This window comes from Phacochoerus africanus, chromosome 5 (assembly GCF_016906955.1).
Source record: "Phacochoerus africanus isolate WHEZ1 chromosome 5, ROS_Pafr_v1, whole genome shotgun sequence".
NCBI lineage: Eukaryota > Metazoa > Chordata > Mammalia > Artiodactyla > Suidae > Phacochoerus > Phacochoerus africanus.
In genome coordinates this window covers 49,021,721-49,040,769 of record NC_062548.1, presented here as the reverse complement: position 1 = coordinate 49,040,769, position 19,049 = coordinate 49,021,721, and the positions used below count along the sequence as shown (strand labels likewise).

Genomic DNA, 19,049 nt, shown 5'->3' with positions numbered 1-19,049 from the left:
TCATCCTTGGACCAACCCAGTCCCGGAGCCTGTCCCAGGGCAGCTGAGAAACTCCCGATATAGAGCCAGGGCTCTCAGGGCTCCTGAGGCTTTCCGCGGGCGGCAGCGGCGGGGCCTGGCTTACACTGTATTCGGAGCGCCCCCTCTGTTCCACGCGCACTCCTAGGCCACCGCTGCTTGGGGAAAGGAGAGGTTACACTTTGAGTTGGGGGATGGGTGCGCACTGAGCCATCCGCAGCCAAGTCACTCCAGTAAACACACCCGGCAGGGGCAGGGCGGTCGGCGCGCGCAGCGGGGAACCCGGCGGGGACGCCCCCGCCTTTACCTGTCAGAGCCTGCACGCGTCAGCAGCTGCAGCGGAGCGGGGGCGGGGCTTTCCAGCCCGCGCGCTGGGCGGGATTTATCGGGGGCGGGGCACGCGGTGATTGGGCGCGGCCTCGGGGCCGCCAGCCTGAGCTGGGCTGCAGGGCTGCGCAGGTTTCACTTCGCTCCGCGCAGCCTCCAGGTCTCGAGCTTGCAGGAGCGTTTGGTCCCACGTCGCCGACGCCGCCGCCGACACCACCGCTACCGCCACCACCACCGGCTTCTCACAGTCGCCCTGCGCGTCCTGTTCTCTGCGGCCAGCATCGCTTCAGACTGCTGGGTTCGCCCCGCTCCCGCCGCCGCCACTCACTCGGCGCCCTTCCCCTGGCCCTCGTCCCCCCAATGTCTGACTCTGACTCTCGGACTGAGAAACGCAAGGTAAATAAATACTTCCGAATCCTGGATAGCAGGCCAGGTACTGATGGAAGGTTGGCGGTGGAGCCAGCACGGCGCCACCTCTAGCCCGCTTCCCGCGCACGTGCAGGCGGAGAGGCGCGTACCCGTCCCGCTCATCCTCCAGCGGGAGGCGGCGATCTGTGCGTGTTGGGTTCCCTCGGGCAGGTCTGCTTGGGGGGCGCGGGGGAGAGGGGGCGGCGTCCGCGCAAAGCTTGTGAGCCCTTAGGCCAAGTGCGGCTCCGCGGAGATGCTGCAAGAGGGGGTGGTGAAGTGTCTCAGGCCCGCTGGGAGAGGCAGCGCTTGTTCTCCGCGCTGGCCGGGGAGCTGGGGCCACCGCCCTGGACTGGGCTGCGCACCCGGCCTTGAAGTCTCGCCGCCCTCCAGCCCCAGCGGCCCCGGACTAGCGGCCGCGAAGTACGAGCCGCTCTCGCGTCTATGCTTTTCTCTGGGGCGGGCCCGTGGTGAAGGATTTATGGAAAGGTGACGGTGTTTAAACTGAGGAGACTCGGCTTTTCCTTTTACTCATTCAGGCCGACGTTTCGGGCAACCGCTGCGTTCACCTTCTCAGATGTGTCTGGGGTCCCTGCCCCGTCTGCGGGCGCCCTGCGGATGATGCCAGACACACAATCCACAGACTGCGAGAGACCAAGGGCCTCCTCCGACCGCCGGGTCCAAGCAGTGGAGGAGCCGCAGGCGATAGAACCTGCTCTGTCCGAGGGCCGGGCCGTCTTAAAGACTCAGGCGTACCTGAGCGCAGCCCAACCTATTCGCAGTGTTGGCTGGCGGTGCCGTGCCCTCGGGGACCTGTTACTCGGGGTTGGCGCAGGTAGTGAAAGGCCCGCCGGACGCCTGGCTCGGGGCCGAAAGTGTCGGCGGTCACGGGTGCGCGCGGATAAGCGCGTCCGTGGCCAGTGGTGGCCGCTCAGATTTGGTGCGTGTCCCTCGGTGCAAGCGGAGAAAGAGGGAGGAAGTTGGAGGACTATGGGTGGTGCTGCTGAGGAGGGGGCTGGCCCTTAGTGTCCCCATCCGAACAGGCCCCGGTGAGGGTCAGCGGCTGGGGACCGCCATGCGGCTCGACCGGCTACTTGGGGGCGGCGGGAACAGCGGAGGCGCCCGGCGCGTGGACGGCCGGGGGGGGGGGTGGGGGTGGGGGGCGGGACAGCCGGGGCAACCTCTGGCCCTGAGACCCCGGAAACCTCCACGGAGGCTCCCGCCTCGGCCACGGCCCGAGCCGCGATCGGGCGGCGAGTTTGTCAACAATCGCCTCGCCTTTGGCGGCCTGTCGGGTAGGCGCCGCCCCCGCCGCTGCCGACGATTGGCTGCAGCGCGGAGCGACCGCGCGAGGGCCAATTGGGAGCGCGGGCACCCGGAGCCGGCGGCGCGGGGAGGTCGGCGGTGCCGGCGGCGGCGGGCGCAGTGCGCAAGGGGAGGAGCGGGAGGAGGCGGAGGATGTTCCCGGCGGCAGCGGCGGCCGGGGCAGCGCGGGCAAGAGGCGCGGCGCGTGGAGCCCTCGGCTGCCCGGTGGAGCGCGGTGGCGGGAGAGCGGCGAGTTGCAAGCTTTGCGCGGTCCCGGCGTCTCCCAGGGCGAGTCCTGGGCTTTGTCTCCCGCGCTGCCTTCGTGGTGACGGTCGGGGGGTTCCGAACCGGCGTAGGGCGCGGACCGCGCGCCGAGGAGCCCGGGCCCGGACACGACGCTCCGAAGGGAAGGGGCAGACGTGAGTTTTGGCCTGATTGCCTTGGGAAGGGAGGGTCTTTGGGGTGCGGGACCCGCGCGCCCCGATGCCGCCTGGCGGGTGGAGTTACTTGTGGACTTTGCAGGGGGCGCCCGGGAACGCTTTCGGGGACCCCCCCCCTCCCGTTTGTAGGTGTGCACCTAACAGTGTGAGTGTATTTCGGAGAAGTTCTGTCGGGTTCAGCGCGGCGCGCTGCCCTCCCCCTTCCCCGCAGGAGGAGGGGCGCACGGGCCGGGAGCGGGAGGGACCGCGGACGGAGAGCTCAGGAGCCCAACAGTTCGGCGCTGAGTTACAAACTCTATTGTGACGCACTTACTACGACTGACGGCCCTTGCCAAACCTTCCTCAGACTTGCTGTCCTCAGCACTTTTGGGCAGAACAATGGGGCCGGAGCGGGGAACGCAGCCAGCCGCCTGCAATCGCTGCATCTGCGCCCGCTCCTGGGCTCCAGCGCTGTATCTGATCCCGGGAAATCAGAGCCTGCTGGGAGTTTCTGAGTTACTCTAGTCGGCCCTGAGCAAAGAGCACATGTGAACAGACCTCAAACAAGCGGCCTGTCCTAAAACGTGTGTGTGTGTTAGAGCTTCAGTTCCACAAGTAATTGACATTGTTGCTGTGTTTTGTTTGGTGGCAAGAAGTTTAGTCTTCTCTCAACTCCCCAACAAAGATAATGATACCTTTGTTATTTAGGTGTATTTTTATCCTTATTTGGAAGATAGTATAGAGAACTGTTTTTCTTTAAATATTGACTTCATGTTAAAGTATTTGGTATTAATGCTGAGGATTTTTAACGAATAGGTGAAAGTTTGCTCATTCACGTATTTGCTATAATTATTACTTTGCTTAAGATAATCCTAGTTTTAATTTTACTTGCAGAAAAAAAGACCAAATGGCAAAGCAACCTTCCGATGTAAGTTCTGAGTGTGACAGAGAAGGTGGACAGTTGCAGCCTGCGGAAAGGCCTCCTCAGCTCAGGCCTGGGGCCCCCACCTCTCTACAAACAGAGCGGCAAGGTAATCCGGAAGGAGAAGGGGACCGCTGCCCCCAAGGCAGCCCCCAGGGCCCGCTGGCCCCACCGGCCAGCCCTGGCCCCTTTGCTACCAGATCCCCGCTTTTCATCTTCGTGAGAAGATCCTCCCTGCTGTCTCGATCCTCCAGTGGGTATTTCTCTTTTGACACAGACAGGAGCCCAGCACCCATGAGTTGTGACAAATCAACACAAACCCCAAGTCCTCCTTGCCAAGCCTTCAACCATTATCTCAGTGCGATGGGTAAGCAATACCCGGGGCGGTGGCAGCAGAGGTTGTGGTTGTCTGCGTATCTGTCCAGAGGCTGTGTAGCATTCAAAGCCCCTTCCTAGACTCCGTTGGCTGATTTGATGCCATGTTTTGTGGGGAGTGGAGCCTATACCAAATAAAATATCCAGGCAACATTTTAAAAAGTTGTGCAGCAGTAAGTGGGGGTCCTTTGAGCGGATGTATATCCTGAACCTCTGATGTCTTCTTTAAAGTATCTATCTGTGGCAATTCATCCTAAGCACTAGGATTCACTCATTAATGATGTCCTGCTTGAAAGGGACTCAGTCTGTTACAACTTAATAACCTAATATGTGGAGAAAGGGATGACACAACTTACATCATTTTCAAAAATGACATTTAAAAAAGATGACCTAGTTCATATAGGCATTACCACCATAGAACCATGAAAATAGTTTGTTTTCTACTCATATTTCTCTTTAAGCTTGTTTTGTTTGCTCTGAGCTTTTGGACCTAGTGCTAATAAGATTAGATTGTGGGGTTTTGTTTCACAGTTTTAGGGTCTTGGGCAGGAGTGGCAAACCTAAATACCCAGAAAAATCTGGCAGTCCCATGGGCGAAAGTTGTGGCAGATTGGAGAACATTTGCCCTTGTCCTTTCAGACTGCCCGGGGTGTGGCTGTGAGGGTGTGTGGTCTCAAGGTGGTAGGTCTTCCTCTAGTGCCACATAATCTGAGAGTACAGATTTTGATGTCAAATCTGATGTTTAAGCACTGGCAAGTCATAGAACTTTGAAAGCACCATACAAGCCAAATGAAAACATCCATGGGCTTGATGTGACCCCTGAGCCTCCAGCATGCGGCTTTGAGTGTGTGATCGATCCTGTGCCTTGGTCAGGGGGCGCATGTGCCAGTTCAAATCACCGTTCCCCAGGAGAGGAAAAGGTTCATGTCTTGATCGCCAGAATCTCCTTTACCATTTGTCCAGATTAGCCCTCCCTGCAGGAGGTACAAGCACGTTGGCAGCATCGTCAGTTAAGAAATCCAGCATGGATTGCATTGAAACATAGATGGCACTTAAGCCAAAGGCTGATTAAAATCGTCAGTGTAGACAGTTACCTGTTGGAACATGATGGCGAGTCTTGCATTTGCAAATACCACACGGCTCTGTCTTCATAACCATCCACAGGGTGGACTGTACACCTCTGTCCCCCTGTTGCAGAGTTAGAAAGAACCTCAGAACTTTGGTTGTCGGTCAGAAGTGGGGCACACCTGGGGAGTGGCAGACAGATGTCAGAAGTACCCGCTGCTATACATGTTGGCTGTGCATCTCCTGCTCAATGCTGAATGACACTTTATCAGCACCCCTCCTTCGGGAAAAAGCGCCGAACGTTTTATTATTACTGTTACTCTAGGTATTGCCTGTTGCTGTTCCTGAGCTCTTTTCAGCCTTAGAAGGTTGGGGTGCTGGTTTTCCTGCCCTTGAAAATGCTCTTGACTTTATGAGCACTTGCTCATTGGAAAATGAGTTACTAAATGAGTGAACGGGGCCTTGGGGTGTACATGTTTAAAACTCCATATATTTTAAGGATCTTCTGGAAGCCATTATCGTTTCTCCCTGCAGACCTCTGTGTGGCTTAGTGCATGGAAAATAGCTTCTCCTTCCCAAGAATATTCCTTTCTTAACCAGGAAGAATAGGTGAGGTGGTGTTTTTTTAACTATAGGGATAGGCATGCATGCTTTTTTAGTTGACATGCTGTTTTGGGAGCTAATTATAAGGTAAGCACTGTTACTTGAGATGACAGATGTAGAGCTTTAAAGATCACAATCTAAATGATGAAGCCAAGTTATGGTCTTACCTGTGATGTATAAAGTAATGGATCCTGAGGTGTAATTTTATAGTATGAACTACATTCCAGTCGATCGGTGCAATAACTTCGAGTTTAACGTGTGGGATTAAATGATACGTTCTGAGGAGTTTGAAGTTAATGCACCAAGGTAAGTTTTCAGTATTAAGTTCTTGGGAGATTGGTTTGTGGGGGGGAGAGGGGGGAAGTGCTGGCAGGAGGAGAGGACTTCGAGATCAGTGTATTAAAAGATAACATTTGCACTCTTTGTAGTCTGTAACTTTTTTTTTTTTTTTTTTTCCTGGTCTTAAAACAGCTCAGTGCTTAGAGACATCTGAAGTTCAATGAGTTGGTGAATTTGGGTTCTCTCCTCTTGACGGGTCAAGTTTAGTAGTCCTTACTCAGCTGTATCCATTAAGATCTTCAATGAAGCTTTTGATAATTTAGTGCACAATATGTTTTTCACAAAGGAGTCATTATGATTGGTTTCAACCAGGGCAGCACAAATGCGAGGTTATAAAGAGGTCCTCCTCGGAGCGTCCTTTATCCGCAGAACCGTTTTCTGCTGAGGGACTCGGGGTAGAGAGCAGTGTGTGTGGCAGTTGTGTTCTCATGTCTTGGTTCTACTGAGAAAATAAATCCTTGTCTGGGGTTGGGGCGGGGGCGGGGGGAAACAGCAGTTAGGTGTTTGTCCTGAAAACATCTTCATGTTTTCCTCCACATCCTCCAGTTTTCTGAAGATAGGTTCAGAGGATATTATGTTCATCTGTGAGAGCTAGTTTTTTTCACTTTCATCAGATTTATTCTCTTTACACTCCAGGAGGATTAACTTGCCCAGCGCTGTCTAAATCAGCAAAGAGCTGATTATTCTAATCAGAATCACTAACAGAGGTGTTGGTTTGCTGTGTGCCTTTTCTGGTGGATGTGCTCTTGCTCTGTGTGTTTACAGTATAAATTGTGCACTAAATTCTATACAAAATCATGCTTGGAAGATGTAGCCAAAGCCTTTGTGAATAAAAGTTGAGAAAGGTCAGGAGATGGGTAAATACTGGTTATTAACAACTCCCAGACATCATTTTAGTAAATGACTTCAACTTGGGCTTGTTCTCCGGCAGCACATTGGAATTCACGGTGGGAGTTAATTGCATTGCTCTTTGCGGCTGTCCCTCTGTGCCTGCTTCTCCTAGCTGGTAACTGGCCCCTCTCTTAGACTGTGAGCGCTGTAAGGCAGGAGGCATGATGTCCTGAAGAGGACGAGGTGCTTAGGAGATGTTCAGAATCATTTGAGCTTTGCCCTTTCCACAGAGCTGACGGGGGAACAAGTAAGATTTCCCAAAAGGTCTTTGCAAGAAGAAGACCCTGCCAACACCTGTCAAAAGAATAGATTAGTTATCTGGATCCAGCTACAAGGTCTGTCACAGAGGAGTGACAGGTATGGTTGAGCTCAGCAGAAGCCCAGTGGGGGACTGACTTGTGAATACTGACCACTTAGAAATGGGACCAGTCCACAGTGACAGGTGCAGTCAGTATAAATACATTCTGGAGTTTGAAGACAGCATATAAAAAGAATGTAAAGTATCTCAATAATTTTCATATTACTGAGATGTTTTGAATACATTGGGTTAAGTAAAATATACACATATACATATATATATATATATGGCTGTGGCATGCAGCAGCTTATTGTGGGATCTCAGTTCCCAGATTAGGGATTGAACGTGGGCTGCAGCAGCGAAAGCACCAAATCCTAACCACTAGACCACCAGGGAACTCCCTAAAATATGTATTTTTTATTGTGAAAAAAAAAAAAAAACCCACCAAAATTATCATTTTAATTGTTTTCAAGTGTATCCTTTTGTTGTGTTGAGGATATTCAGATTATTGTGCAACCAGTTCTTAGAACTTTTTCATCTTGCACAACTGAGATTTAATAGCTGTTAAAACATCTCCCCATTTCTCTCTCTCCCATCCAGCTCTTAGCAGTCACCATTCTGTCATCTACCTCTGATTTTGACAACTCTGTGTACCTCATATGAGTGAAATCAACAGAATTTGGCTTTTCCTGACTGGCTCCCATCACTTAGCATAAGGTCTTCGAGGGTCATCCATGTTGTAACCTGTGAAGGAGATTTCCTTCCTTTTTAAGGCTGAATAATATTCCATTGTATGCATATAGCACATTTCCTTTATCCATTCATTCATTGATGGACATTTGGGTTGCTTTCATCTCTTGGCTATTGTGAGTAATGCTCCTAGGAACATGGATGGGCATTTGTCTCTTGGAGATCTTGCTCTCAGTTGTTTTGGATATGTAACCTAGAAGTGGGATGGCTGGATCTTATGGAGGTTCTATTTTTAGTATTTTGAAGGACCTCCATGCTGTCTTCCACAGTGGCTGAACTAATTTACATTCTTCCTGGGATCCCTTTCCACCACATCCTCACCAGCATTTGCTATCTCCTGTTTTTTGGTTGATGGCCATTTGAGCAGGTATGAGGTGATAACTCGTTGTGGTTTTGATGTGCAGCCCTGGAATGATTAGTAAAGTTGAGCATGTTTTCATGTATTAAGTATTTTTTTTATTTTAATTTTACCAGTTCTTTTTACTTTTTTTTTGTCTTTTGTCTTTTTTGTTGTTGTTGTTGCTATTTCTTGGGCCGCTCCCGCGGCATATGGAGGTTCCCAGGCTAGGGGTCCAATCGGAGCTGTAGCCACCGGCCTACGCCAGAGCCACAGCAACGCGGGATCCGAGCCGCGTCTGTAACCTACACCACGGCTCACGGCAACGCCGGATCGTTAACCCACTGAGCAAGGGCAGGGACCGAACCCACAACCTCATGGTTCCTAGTCGGATTCGTTAACCACTGCGCCACGACGGGAACTCCTCTTTTTGCTTTTTAAAGTGTGGCTACTGGAAAAATGTCAGCATTAGATCTGTGGCTGGCATTGTTTAACCGGATGGATTGGCCTTGGAGATGAAGGAGCTCTACCCACTTGATGCTTTAGCAAAGCCAGACCTTGTTCTCCCACTCAGAGCTCCTTGTTTCCATGGAACTTACTCCTTTGGTTGCTTTTGTTGACTTAGAAGAGTGAAAGTCATTACCCTAATCTTGTAAGCATCTTAATCATTAAATGAGCTTTGTAAACATATTCTCCAGCCAAGTGCAAGATTCAGCTTCGTTTTACCTTTTTAGACTCTGGTACACACAGGCTTTGAAAAAGTGGAGTGTTTATTGGGTTCCTTGGGCTGCCCTGGAGCCTGATGATACAGGTAGAGTCTTCTTTGCTGAAGGCTTGGTTCTTCTGACCTTTAGGCCCTCGGGGTCACTAGTTTGGGAACAAGAGAAACAAGTACACTTTGTGTGTCCTGAGTGGGGTCAGAAAGAGAGAAAAGAGAGGGAAATTTTTCTTTACTGATTCCAAACAAAATTTAGTAATCCATAGCCATCTAGACATTTTCAAATTTTACATCTTAAAAAATTTTTTGGGAGTTCGTTGGTAGCTCAGTGGTTAACGAACCAGACTAGGATCCATGAGGATGTGGGTTTGATCCCTGGACTTGCTCAGTGGTTAGGGATCTGGTGTTGCCCTGAGCTGTGGCATAGGTCATAGATGTGGTTCAGATCTGATGTTGCTGTGGTGTAGGCCAGCAGCTGTCGCTCTGATTTGACCCCTAAGCTGGGAACTTCTATGTGCTGCATGTGCGACCCTAAAAAGCAAAAAAAACTTTATATATTTTGAGGTAATTACAGATTGACATGCAATTGTAAGAAATAACTCAGAGAGATCCTGTGTGTCCTTTACCCAGTATAGTGGCAGCATCTTATTTAACTACACTATCACAGCCAGCACAGGACACTGATAGGACCCAGCTATCCATGAGGGTTTCACCCATTGCCCATGCATCCGGTGTGTGTGTGTGTGTGTGTGTGTGTGTGTGTGTGTGAGTTTATTTTCTTCTGTGCAGTTTTGTCATGTGTAGGTTTGTGTGACCACGTGTCAGTCAAGAGCCAGAATGGCTCCATCCCTGGGATTCTCTTCCTACCTCTTTTGAGTCCCAGCCTCCTCCCTAACCCCTGACAGCCACTAATCTGTGCCATCCATCTACACTTCTGTCCTTTCAAGTTTGCCTTAGAAGTAGAGTCATACTCTGTGTGACCTTTCAAGACTGGCTCTTTGCACTCAGCATAACGCCCTTTTGATCCACCCAAGAAGTTGTGGATGTACCACAGTTTTAACTACTGACCTATCGAAGGGCATTTGAGTTGTTTGCAGGTTCTGGCAGGGACCTGGCACAGCTGGCACTTGAAGGGACATTGCCAGCCTGTGCTGGCCATTACATATTGTCCTTGGGTGCATCTTTGGGCAGCTGCTAGTTAAAAACAGTGGACACAGGCTTCCTGGTAAAGCCCTCCCATCAGACTAGGCACCAAGGCTTCACCAGGGCAATGGAACTGCTGCTCTGAACTGTGCTATAAGGGGTTTTGTGGAAACATGAGTCTTCATTTCTCTAGGTTAGATGCCCAGCAGTGCAACATTAAGTTGTGTGGTAATTCATTTCATTTTTTTTATTTTTAAGAAACTGCCAGTTTGCCAGAGTGTAGCTATACCATTTTACATTCCCATCAGCAATGTGTGGGAGATTATTTTCTTGATCTTATCCAGCATTTGGTGTTACCAGTCTTTTGTATTTTAGCTCTTCTGATGTGTGCATAGTGATAACTCAGTGTAGTTTTAAAGGTGTTGAATTTTTTTTGTTCCTTTTCTAATTGGATTTTTTTTTTAACTCTTGAGTTTTGAGAGTTTTTATATATTCTAGATTCAAGGCTTTTGTCAGGTATGTGATTTGCAAACACTCTCTCCCAGTCTGTACCTTGTCTTTCTGTCCTCTTATCCTCATAGAGCAAATTTTTTTCATTTTGATGAAGTCTGTTTTAGTAGTTTTTCTTCTATGGATCATGCTTTGAACGTCCAGTCTAAGAAACTCTTCCCCAGGCTCTAAGTCCCCCAATTTTTCTTCTAGACACCGCCACCCCCCCCCCCCAGAAGTCTTACAGTTTTACATCTTAGCTTTGGATCTCTGGGTTATATTGAGTTAACTTGAGTGTTAGGTGTGAGATTTAGATCCACGTTTACTCTTTTGGACTGTGGTGTCCAGTTGTTCCAACACGGTTTGTTGAAAAGATTATTCTTTTTCAATCTATAGGCTTTACATCTTGGTCAAATCAGTTGGCATGTTTGTGTGGGCTCGTTTCCAGGTTCTCTTCTGTGTTCTACTGGTTGATGGGTCTGTCGTTCTTGCCAATACCACACCGCCTTGATTTTGCTGTCATTGTAGATGAAACCCTCATAATGGGTAGAGTGATTCTTCAGACTTTAATCTTTTTTTTAAATTGCTTTAGCCTAGCTCCTGTACCCTTTCCATATAAATTTTAGAATAAGCTTATCCATGCCTACCGAAACCCCTGCTGGGATTTCGATAGGAAATACTTGAAACTGTAAATCAATTTGGGAAAGGATTTGCCTCTTTACTGTGCTACGTCTTCTACTCCATAAACAGGGATATCTTTTCAAGTATTGAGATCTCTAGGTTTTGTAATTTTCAGCATACAGACCTTGTACATGTTTTGTTAGATTTTATTCACCCTGGAGAAACTATTAATGGTATTTTATTTTTGGTTTCAGTTTCTACATACTCATTTTAGTATGTAGAAATGCAATTCACTTTTGTGTATGGTTCTTAATATTCTGCAGTCTTGTTGAACTCATTAATTCAAAAATTTTCTTGGGAGCCCTATCTAGACAATCATGTAATCTGAAAATAAGCATGGTTTTATTTCTTCCTTTCTGATTTGTAAGTGTTTCTTTTCTTTTTCTTGTCCTAAGACATTGGCTAGAACTTCCAGTGCTGTGGTGAGTAGGGCGGTGAGAACAAACATCCTTGCCTTTCCCCCTGATCTTAGGGGGAAAGCTTTCAGTCTTTAATGATTAAGTATGGTGTTAACTGTAGATACTTTGCAGATGCTCTTTAAAAGAAGAAATTTCTCTTTATTCCTAGATTACTGAGCATTTTTATCATGAATGGCTCGGATGTTGATTTTTATAAAACCGGTTCTGCATCGTTGGTATGATCATAACGTGACTTACATTATGGTATGTTACACTGATTTTTCAGTATTAATCTACTTTGCATGCCTGGGATAAATCCTTCTTGATCAGGGTGTAGTTATTTTCATAATTGCCAAATTGAATTTGCTGATGTTTTGTTGAAGCATTTGTGCAGAGAAAGTCACCGAGACGGCTTTATCTGTTGTATTGAGGCTGTCTGGTTTTGATCAAGTTCTTTAACAGTGAGTTGGGAGGTTTTTCCTCCTCTGTGCTGAGAGTCTATAAAATTGGTATTAATAATTTGTTCAATATTTGGTAGAATAATGAAGCCATCTGGAAACAGATTTCTTGTCTGGGTGTTTTTAAATTGCAAATTCAGTTTTTTAGTGTTTGTCGGACTATTCAGGTTGTCTATTTCATCTTGGTTGAGTTTTGATACTTTGTGGTTTTCTAGGAATTGGTCCATTTCTTGTAAGTTGTTGAATTTTGAGTGTATGAAGCATTTATATTGTCCTCTTATTATTCTTCTAAATGGATGCAGAATCTGTTGTGATAGGCTGTTTTATTCCTGATATTGGTGATTTATCTTTTCTTTTCCGTTTTTTGTTTTGGCCCTGCTTCCAGCATGCAGAAGTTCCCAGACCTGGGATCAAACTGTGCCATAGCAGTGACAGTGCTGGATTCTTAACTCACTAAGCCATCAGGGAATTCCTGTTTTCTTATTTTTTAATCTTTATCAGTCTTTCTAGAGTTTGTCATTTTTTTTTTTTTGTTAAACCAGGCTTTTGTTTTTCCTGTTTTCTTGTTTTTCAGTTCTATTGTTTATTATTTCCTTTTTTCTAGTTTGCTTTGTGTTTGTTTTGTTTTGTTTTCTAATTTCTTGAGGTAGGAACTTAGTGTTTTGAGACCTTTCGTCTTTTCTACTGCAGGCATTTAGTGCCAGATTTCCCTTCTGGCTTTGACTACATCCCACATGTTGTGCCATATTGTGTTTTCATTTTCATTGACTTACATGTGTTTTCTGTTTCCTTCGAGATGTCCTCTCTGACCCTAGATTATTTAGACATGTGTTGTCTCATTTCCAAGTGCATGGAAAGATCTTGTCTTTCTGTTACCATTTTCTTGTTTGATTCCAGTATGGTCCAGGAACATACTCTGCATGATTTCAGTTCTTTTGAATTTGTTAAGGTTTGTTTTATGGCTCAGGATATGATCTGTTGTGGTGAGTGATCCATGAGTACTTGAAAGGAAAAAAACTTGTTTTCTGCTGTTGTTGAGTGGCATGTTCATTATATTAATTATTTGTTGATTGGAACTTATCAATTGGTTGTGTTTGGTTCTCTTATACCTTTGCTATTTTCTGTCTAATCGTTCCATCAGTTGATCAGTGTGGTGTTAGAAGACCTCGATTATCATAGTGATTTTTGTCTGTCTGATTCTCCTTTCACATCTATCAGATATTGATCCCTATATTTTGAGGCACTGGTGTTTGCATGTTTTGAATTATGGCTTCCTGTTGGAGTGATCCTTTTTGTCATTGCTATAAAGTCTACTTTATCAGATAATAGCGTAGCTACTCCTGCTTTCTCTTAAAAATATTAGTAATGTTTACATGGTATGTCTCTTTCCATCCTTCCACTTCTAACCTACCTATATTATATTTGAAGTAAGTTTTTTTATATATAGCATATCTTTAGATACTATTTTTCCTGCCATACAAATGCTGTATTTAGACCCTTTACATTTAAAGTAATTGCTGATGTTTAGAACTTAAGTCTTTCATTTAACTATCCTTCTGTTTCCTCTGTTTATGTTCTGTTTCCTATGTTTCTTTTTTCAACCTTACTGTGAATTATTTGAACCTTTTTTTAGGATTCTATCTTGGCTTTTTGTAGCATTTTTGCATATATTGCTCTGTATAGTTTCCGTGGAGGTTGTTCTAGGTGTTACACTATGCAGATGTAACTTACTCTAACCTACCCCATCAATATTGTCACCCTTTTATGATTTCGGCTGCAATATAGACACCTGTACTTCTTCTCTTTAGGTCCTTTTACCTGCTCTGATTTTCAAATATAATTGTCTTACATATTTCCTCCATATACATAGAGCACCATGTCAGTTGATGCTTCAGTGTTTGGCTTCAGTCATCAAATACAATTCATGAGAAGTAGGCTGGTTTATGATATTTACTCCCATTTTTTCCCCCTTTCCAATATTCCTTCCTTTCTCAAGTTCTGAGGCTCTCTTATCATTTCCTTTCTGTTGAGAGCACTTCTTTAGTCATTCTTCTATGGCAGGCCTGCTGACAACAACCCCTAGTTCTCCTTCATCTGAGAATGTCTTTGCCCTTCACCCCAGAGGATATTTTCACTGGGTACAGAATTTGTGGTTGACAGTTGTTTTTTTTTTCAGTGCTTGAAAAACATGCCACTTCCTCCTGACCTTCATGGTTGCAGGTGAGAAATCCTTTGTCATTTGAGTTGTTCTTCTGTAAGTAATGTGTCACTTCTGTCTGGCTGCTTTCAGGGGATTTTCTTTGTCGTTTAGTTTCCAGAAGTTTCGTTATGATAGGTCTTGGATTTCTTTGGGTTTACTCCCTTTGACATGCACACAGCTTCTTGAATCTGTGGTTTGAAGCTTTGAATCAAGTTTGGGAACTTTTTGGCCCTCATGCTTTTGGATTTTTTTTTTTTTTTTTTTTTGTTTTTTTTTTTTTTGTTTAACTCCCTTTCTGCCTCTTTTGGGACTCCAGAAGTGAGAGTGTTAGTGGTTTTGTTGTGGTCTTACAGGTCCCCAAGACTCTGTTCTTATTTCATCATGTAATTTCTCTTTGGATTAAATTCTGTTGATTTAGCCTCAGGTCTACTGGTTCTGCCCTCTTTCACTTCCATTCTATAATTGATCCTAACCAGTGAGTCTCTGCTTTTTTACTTTAAATGTGTTTTTCGACTCTAAAATTTGGCCTGTTTCTGCCGTGTGAGGTGGACATTCGGATCCCTCCTAGGTCTTGCTGCACCTTCCCCAGCAGAATTGGGGCACCAACCCACATGGCTGCACAGAGACAGAGCCTCGTCCGGGGTGCCAGCTCAGCAGCACAGCCCAGCCCCCACCCCCGGCCCCTGCTGACTCCTGGAGGGGAAACAATAGAGGGCTGACTAGCAGGCCCCGTTTCTGCTGGGCAGCCAGGGGGGCCAAAGCTCAGCTCCTCTCTGCTCCTCATTGGTTCCTGGGTAGGGACAGGGAGGGTAACCCCCTGCCCCTCTGCCCCCAGTTCTGCCTCCCACCACATCATTCCTCTCCTGGATGCTTGACACGAACACTCCTTTATTCTCCTTTTTTTTTTTTTTTTTGCTATTTCTTTTGGCCGCTTCTGCAGCATATGGAGGTTCCCAGGCTAGGGGTCCAATCGGAGCTGTAGCCGCTGGCCTACGCCAGAGCCACAGCAACGCGGGATCCGAGCTGCGTCTGCAGCCTACACCACAGCTCACGACAACGCTGGATCGTTAACCCACTGAGCAAGGGCAGGGACCGAACCCGCAACCTCATGGTTCCTAGTCGGATTCGTTAACCACTGCGCCACAAGGGGAACTCCCTTTTTGGCTTTTTGCCTTTTCTAGGGCTGCTCCTGTGGCACATGGAGGTTCCCAGGCCAGGGGTCCAGTCGGAGCTGCAGGCACCAGCCTACGCCAGAGCCATAGCAACGCAGGACCAGAGCCGAGTCTGCAACCTACACCACAGCTCATGGCAACACCGGGTTCCCAACCCACTGATCAAGGCCAGGGATCGAACCCGCAACCCCATGGTTCCTAGTCAGATTCGTTAACCACCGCATCACGACGGGAGCTCCATCCTTTATTCTCCTTAAAGCAAGAGGTGGGGGGGGGGATTGACTCGCTCTAATGTGTTCAGGGCTGGGCAAGGTGGAGGCTGGGCCTACTGATGGGGTAGATATGTGTGTGTGTGTGTTTTGTGTAGTGGCGACTCCCTCTGCCTGGAGCCACCTCCATGCTGCTTAGTCAGGGTGCAGGGTCAGCTCCTACATCATCTGCTCCCGCCAGGCAGGACCTGGGAGATGGATCAGAGCACCAACCATTCCTGCAGGACCGGGGACTCTGGGCGGGGGATGCGAAGTGTGCAGTATTGAGCTGGAGTAGGGCCAGGATGGCCAGAAAGCTTTCTGTTGCAGGCCCCATTCCCTGGGCCTGTGGCTCAGAACAGGCACCCCTGGCAGTGCCGCAACCAGGATTTATGGAGGGGAAGGAGGGAAGCATGTCACTCCTCAGGCCCCGTGGTCCCCAGGCAGCCCATCCTCTTCCCCCGCCTAGTCTCCTGTGTTTGCTTGTTGTGTTAGGTCCAGGCTTTTAGTTGGAAAAAGGAGGACTTGGGGGAGGAGGGCAGGACGACCCCACCTTTGTGGAGTTAGAAATCTCTTTTTTCTTTTAACTGAGTGTTTTTAATTGCTATTGATTGCAAAGTACTACTCAGAATTTTAGAAATCACTCCCTTCACCCTTTGATTTTGACCCTCTATATGGAATGATAGGCTTTTCATGTTCGGAAGAGATTTAGCAATAATCCTAGCCACTTTTTTCAGATACTGACTGCAATATCTATGACGGCAGTTCCCCTGGTGACATGCCCGCAGAGGGTACACACCATGCCACCCTCAGACCTACCACCTGAAGGCGTTTAGGTGACTCAGATCTGATTCCCTGTGCGGTGGGGAACTTCTTAAAGAAAATGTTAAGTCGTGGGGTTCTGGATGATTGGACTCTAAAGCAGGAAGAAAGATCAGTTGATGGGTCTTGGTTGGTATTTAGGGCCTCTGTGGTGTTAGATTTGGAGACAGACACATAATTGCCTGTTGGATGCTAGCCTGTCGGATGCTTTGCTTCCTGACCTACTTTAAAGCCACTGAATTGGAGCACTTGCCCAGTGCCCGAGTCTCCATCTGCCCCTGGCCTGTGGTCGCCCCCACCTCTCCCTTCCACGCCCCCCCCCCCCCGCCCCGTGCCAGAATCCAGTGCTCTTTGTCCCTCCTTAGTCGGGTCAGCCTCGGTCTTGGCATATTCCTCCTGTGACAACATTTCCAGCTGCTCTTACCTTCTGGTCCCTGTCCTCTGTTCATCCCGCTTGGTCAGTGGCCAGGACCCATGCCGTGCATGTGACCTGAGACTGCCTTCCTTCTCTGTGGAGGTCGTGTTGACACGGACCAGGCATCTGCCCTTTAAGACCTTGCAGAGTTGATCCTGTGCTGTGCCAGGCACCAGGCTGCAAGCATTGCACCACCCACCCTGCAGGCTCAGAACAGGGCCTAACCTTCCTTCCCTTCAAGGAAGTGCTGGCAGAAATGTATCAGAAAGGATGCATTCACAGCGTATTTTGTACTAACCAAAAAACTATCAGCAGTCCTAATGGTTTGGGAAAATCTCTACATTCTGACATGTGTTTTTGGTAGTGTGCAGCGCTGTCTTCTTCCTAATGATGCTAAAAAGGATAATGGCAGGGGACATGGTCTGGCATAATGTTAACATTTAGAAAGGTTGCAGAGTTCTTGGTGATATCCCAGTGTTGTCATCTGTGCTGCTGTAACACAAACACGGTAGATTGGCGGCTTCTGCAATAAATGTTTGTCTCTCACAGATCTGGAAGCTGGAAGTCTGCAATCAGGGTCCTGGCACAGTTGGGATCTAGTGAGGGCCTGCTTCCTAGCTTGTAGGTTGCTGCCTTCTTGCTGTGTCCTCACAAGATAGAGATAGCAAGCTGTCTCCTAGACTGCCTCATAAGGCATTAATCCCATTCTCGAAAGTTCTACCTTTGTGAATCACCTCCCACAGGCCCCACCTCCAAGTACTATCACACTGGCAAGGAGAGTCAACATAGGAGTTTTACAGGGGACACAAACATTTACTCCATAATACGTAATTTGGTGTTCAAGAAGTTTATAGGCATAACAAAAAGATTAGATGGAAAATAGATCAAAATGTTAATAATGAATATTTTTGTATTCGATTTATTTTTGTATTCGATTTTTGTATGTGGGGTTTTTTGTGTGTGCACAACCATCATAACTAGCATTTTTGTTTGTTTGTTTTTTTGTTTTTGCTTTTTAGGGCCACACCTGTGGCACATGGAAGTTCCCAGGCTAGGGATTGAATCCGAGCTACAGCTATCAGCCTACACCGCAACCACAGGAGTGCAGGATCCAAGCTGTGTCTTTGACCAGCACCACAGCTCACAGCAACACTGGATCCTTAACCCACTGAGCGAGGCCAGGGATCAAACATGAATCCTCATGGATACTAGTCAGGTTCATTACTGCTGAGCCATGACAGGAGCTCCATAACTAGCATTTATAATAGAATAAATGTAGTAAGCAATAAGTATTTTGGAGTTCCCACTGTGGCACAGCAGGATCAACAGTGTCTCTGGAGCACTGAGACACAGGTTCAATCCCTGGCTTGGCACAGGGAGTTAAGGATCTGGTGTTGCCATGAGCTGTGGTGTAGGTTGCAGACACAGCTCAGATCTGGCGTGGCTGTGGTGTAGGCCAGCAACTGCAGCTCCCATTCAACCCCTGGCCCCAGATCTTCCATATGCCACAGGTGCAGCCATAAGAAAGAAATTTTTTTTTTTTTTGCTTTCTTCTTTTTAGGGCTGCACCCTCAGTATATGGAGGTTCCTGGGCCAAGGGTCGAATCAGAGCTCCAGCTCTCGGCTGACTTCACAACCACAGCCAAGCCAGATCTGAGCCGCATCTGCGACCTACACCACATCTACTGGCAACGCCGGATCCTTAACCCACTGAGCAAGGCCAGGGATCAAACCCCCATCTTCATGGTTGCTAGTCGGGTTCGTTACCGCTGAGCCACAACAGGAACTCCTCGGTTTTCTTATTTTTTACACAGTGTTCAATTCTTAGGCCATTTCTTTTTTCCATTGGGTTTCCTACAAACGGCTCTGGGGCTGTGTTCCCCTGTGTCCCTTGTAGAAAGGGTACCCTTTTCAGCATAAATAATGCTCTCATTGATGCACAGGCTTTGTGAGTTTTCCATGGAGGAGTCAGACAGCCCAGCTGCTGCAGACATATGTCTTGGGGACAAGTATTTAAACCATCAAATGTCCAAACACAACCATCACATCTTTGTGATGATGCAAAATCGTGTCTGGAATTGAGCTGTAATGTTTCTCTTTTGATACGATGTGGGATAAAAAGAGGCAGCTGAGTTTGTTTTAAGTGGGAAGCGTTTATTATGCCCTGGCCGTCTGGTGTGTTATCAATAACCACATATCTGTTAACAGATGGGCTTCTCACTTAGTGCACAGCCAGGATAAATTTTAACTG

The 19,049-nt window shown here is 47.5% G+C and overlaps 1 protein-coding gene across 9 annotated transcripts in view; it reads left to right on the top strand.

Moving 5' to 3' along the window:
- Positions 1–469: 469 nt before the first annotated feature.
- Positions 470–19,049, top strand: part of BCL2L11 (BCL2 like 11) — a 44,947-nt gene continuing 26,367 nt past the window's right edge. The window contains exons 1-3 of one of the 9 annotated variants that reach the window (XM_047781207.1): positions 1,926–2,474; positions 3,369–3,505; positions 3,674–3,763. In XM_047781207.1, the coding sequence (XP_047637163.1) occupies positions 2,209–2,474; positions 3,369–3,505; positions 3,674–3,763 (493 nt within the window). In that variant the 5' untranslated portion in view covers positions 1,926–2,208. Of the gene's footprint in view, positions 742–1,925; positions 2,475–3,368; positions 3,764–14,117; positions 14,162–19,049 lie in introns of those variants that run through there. The other 8 variants (XM_047781202.1, XM_047781203.1, XR_007135043.1 and 5 more) reach the window with 8 other exon arrangements.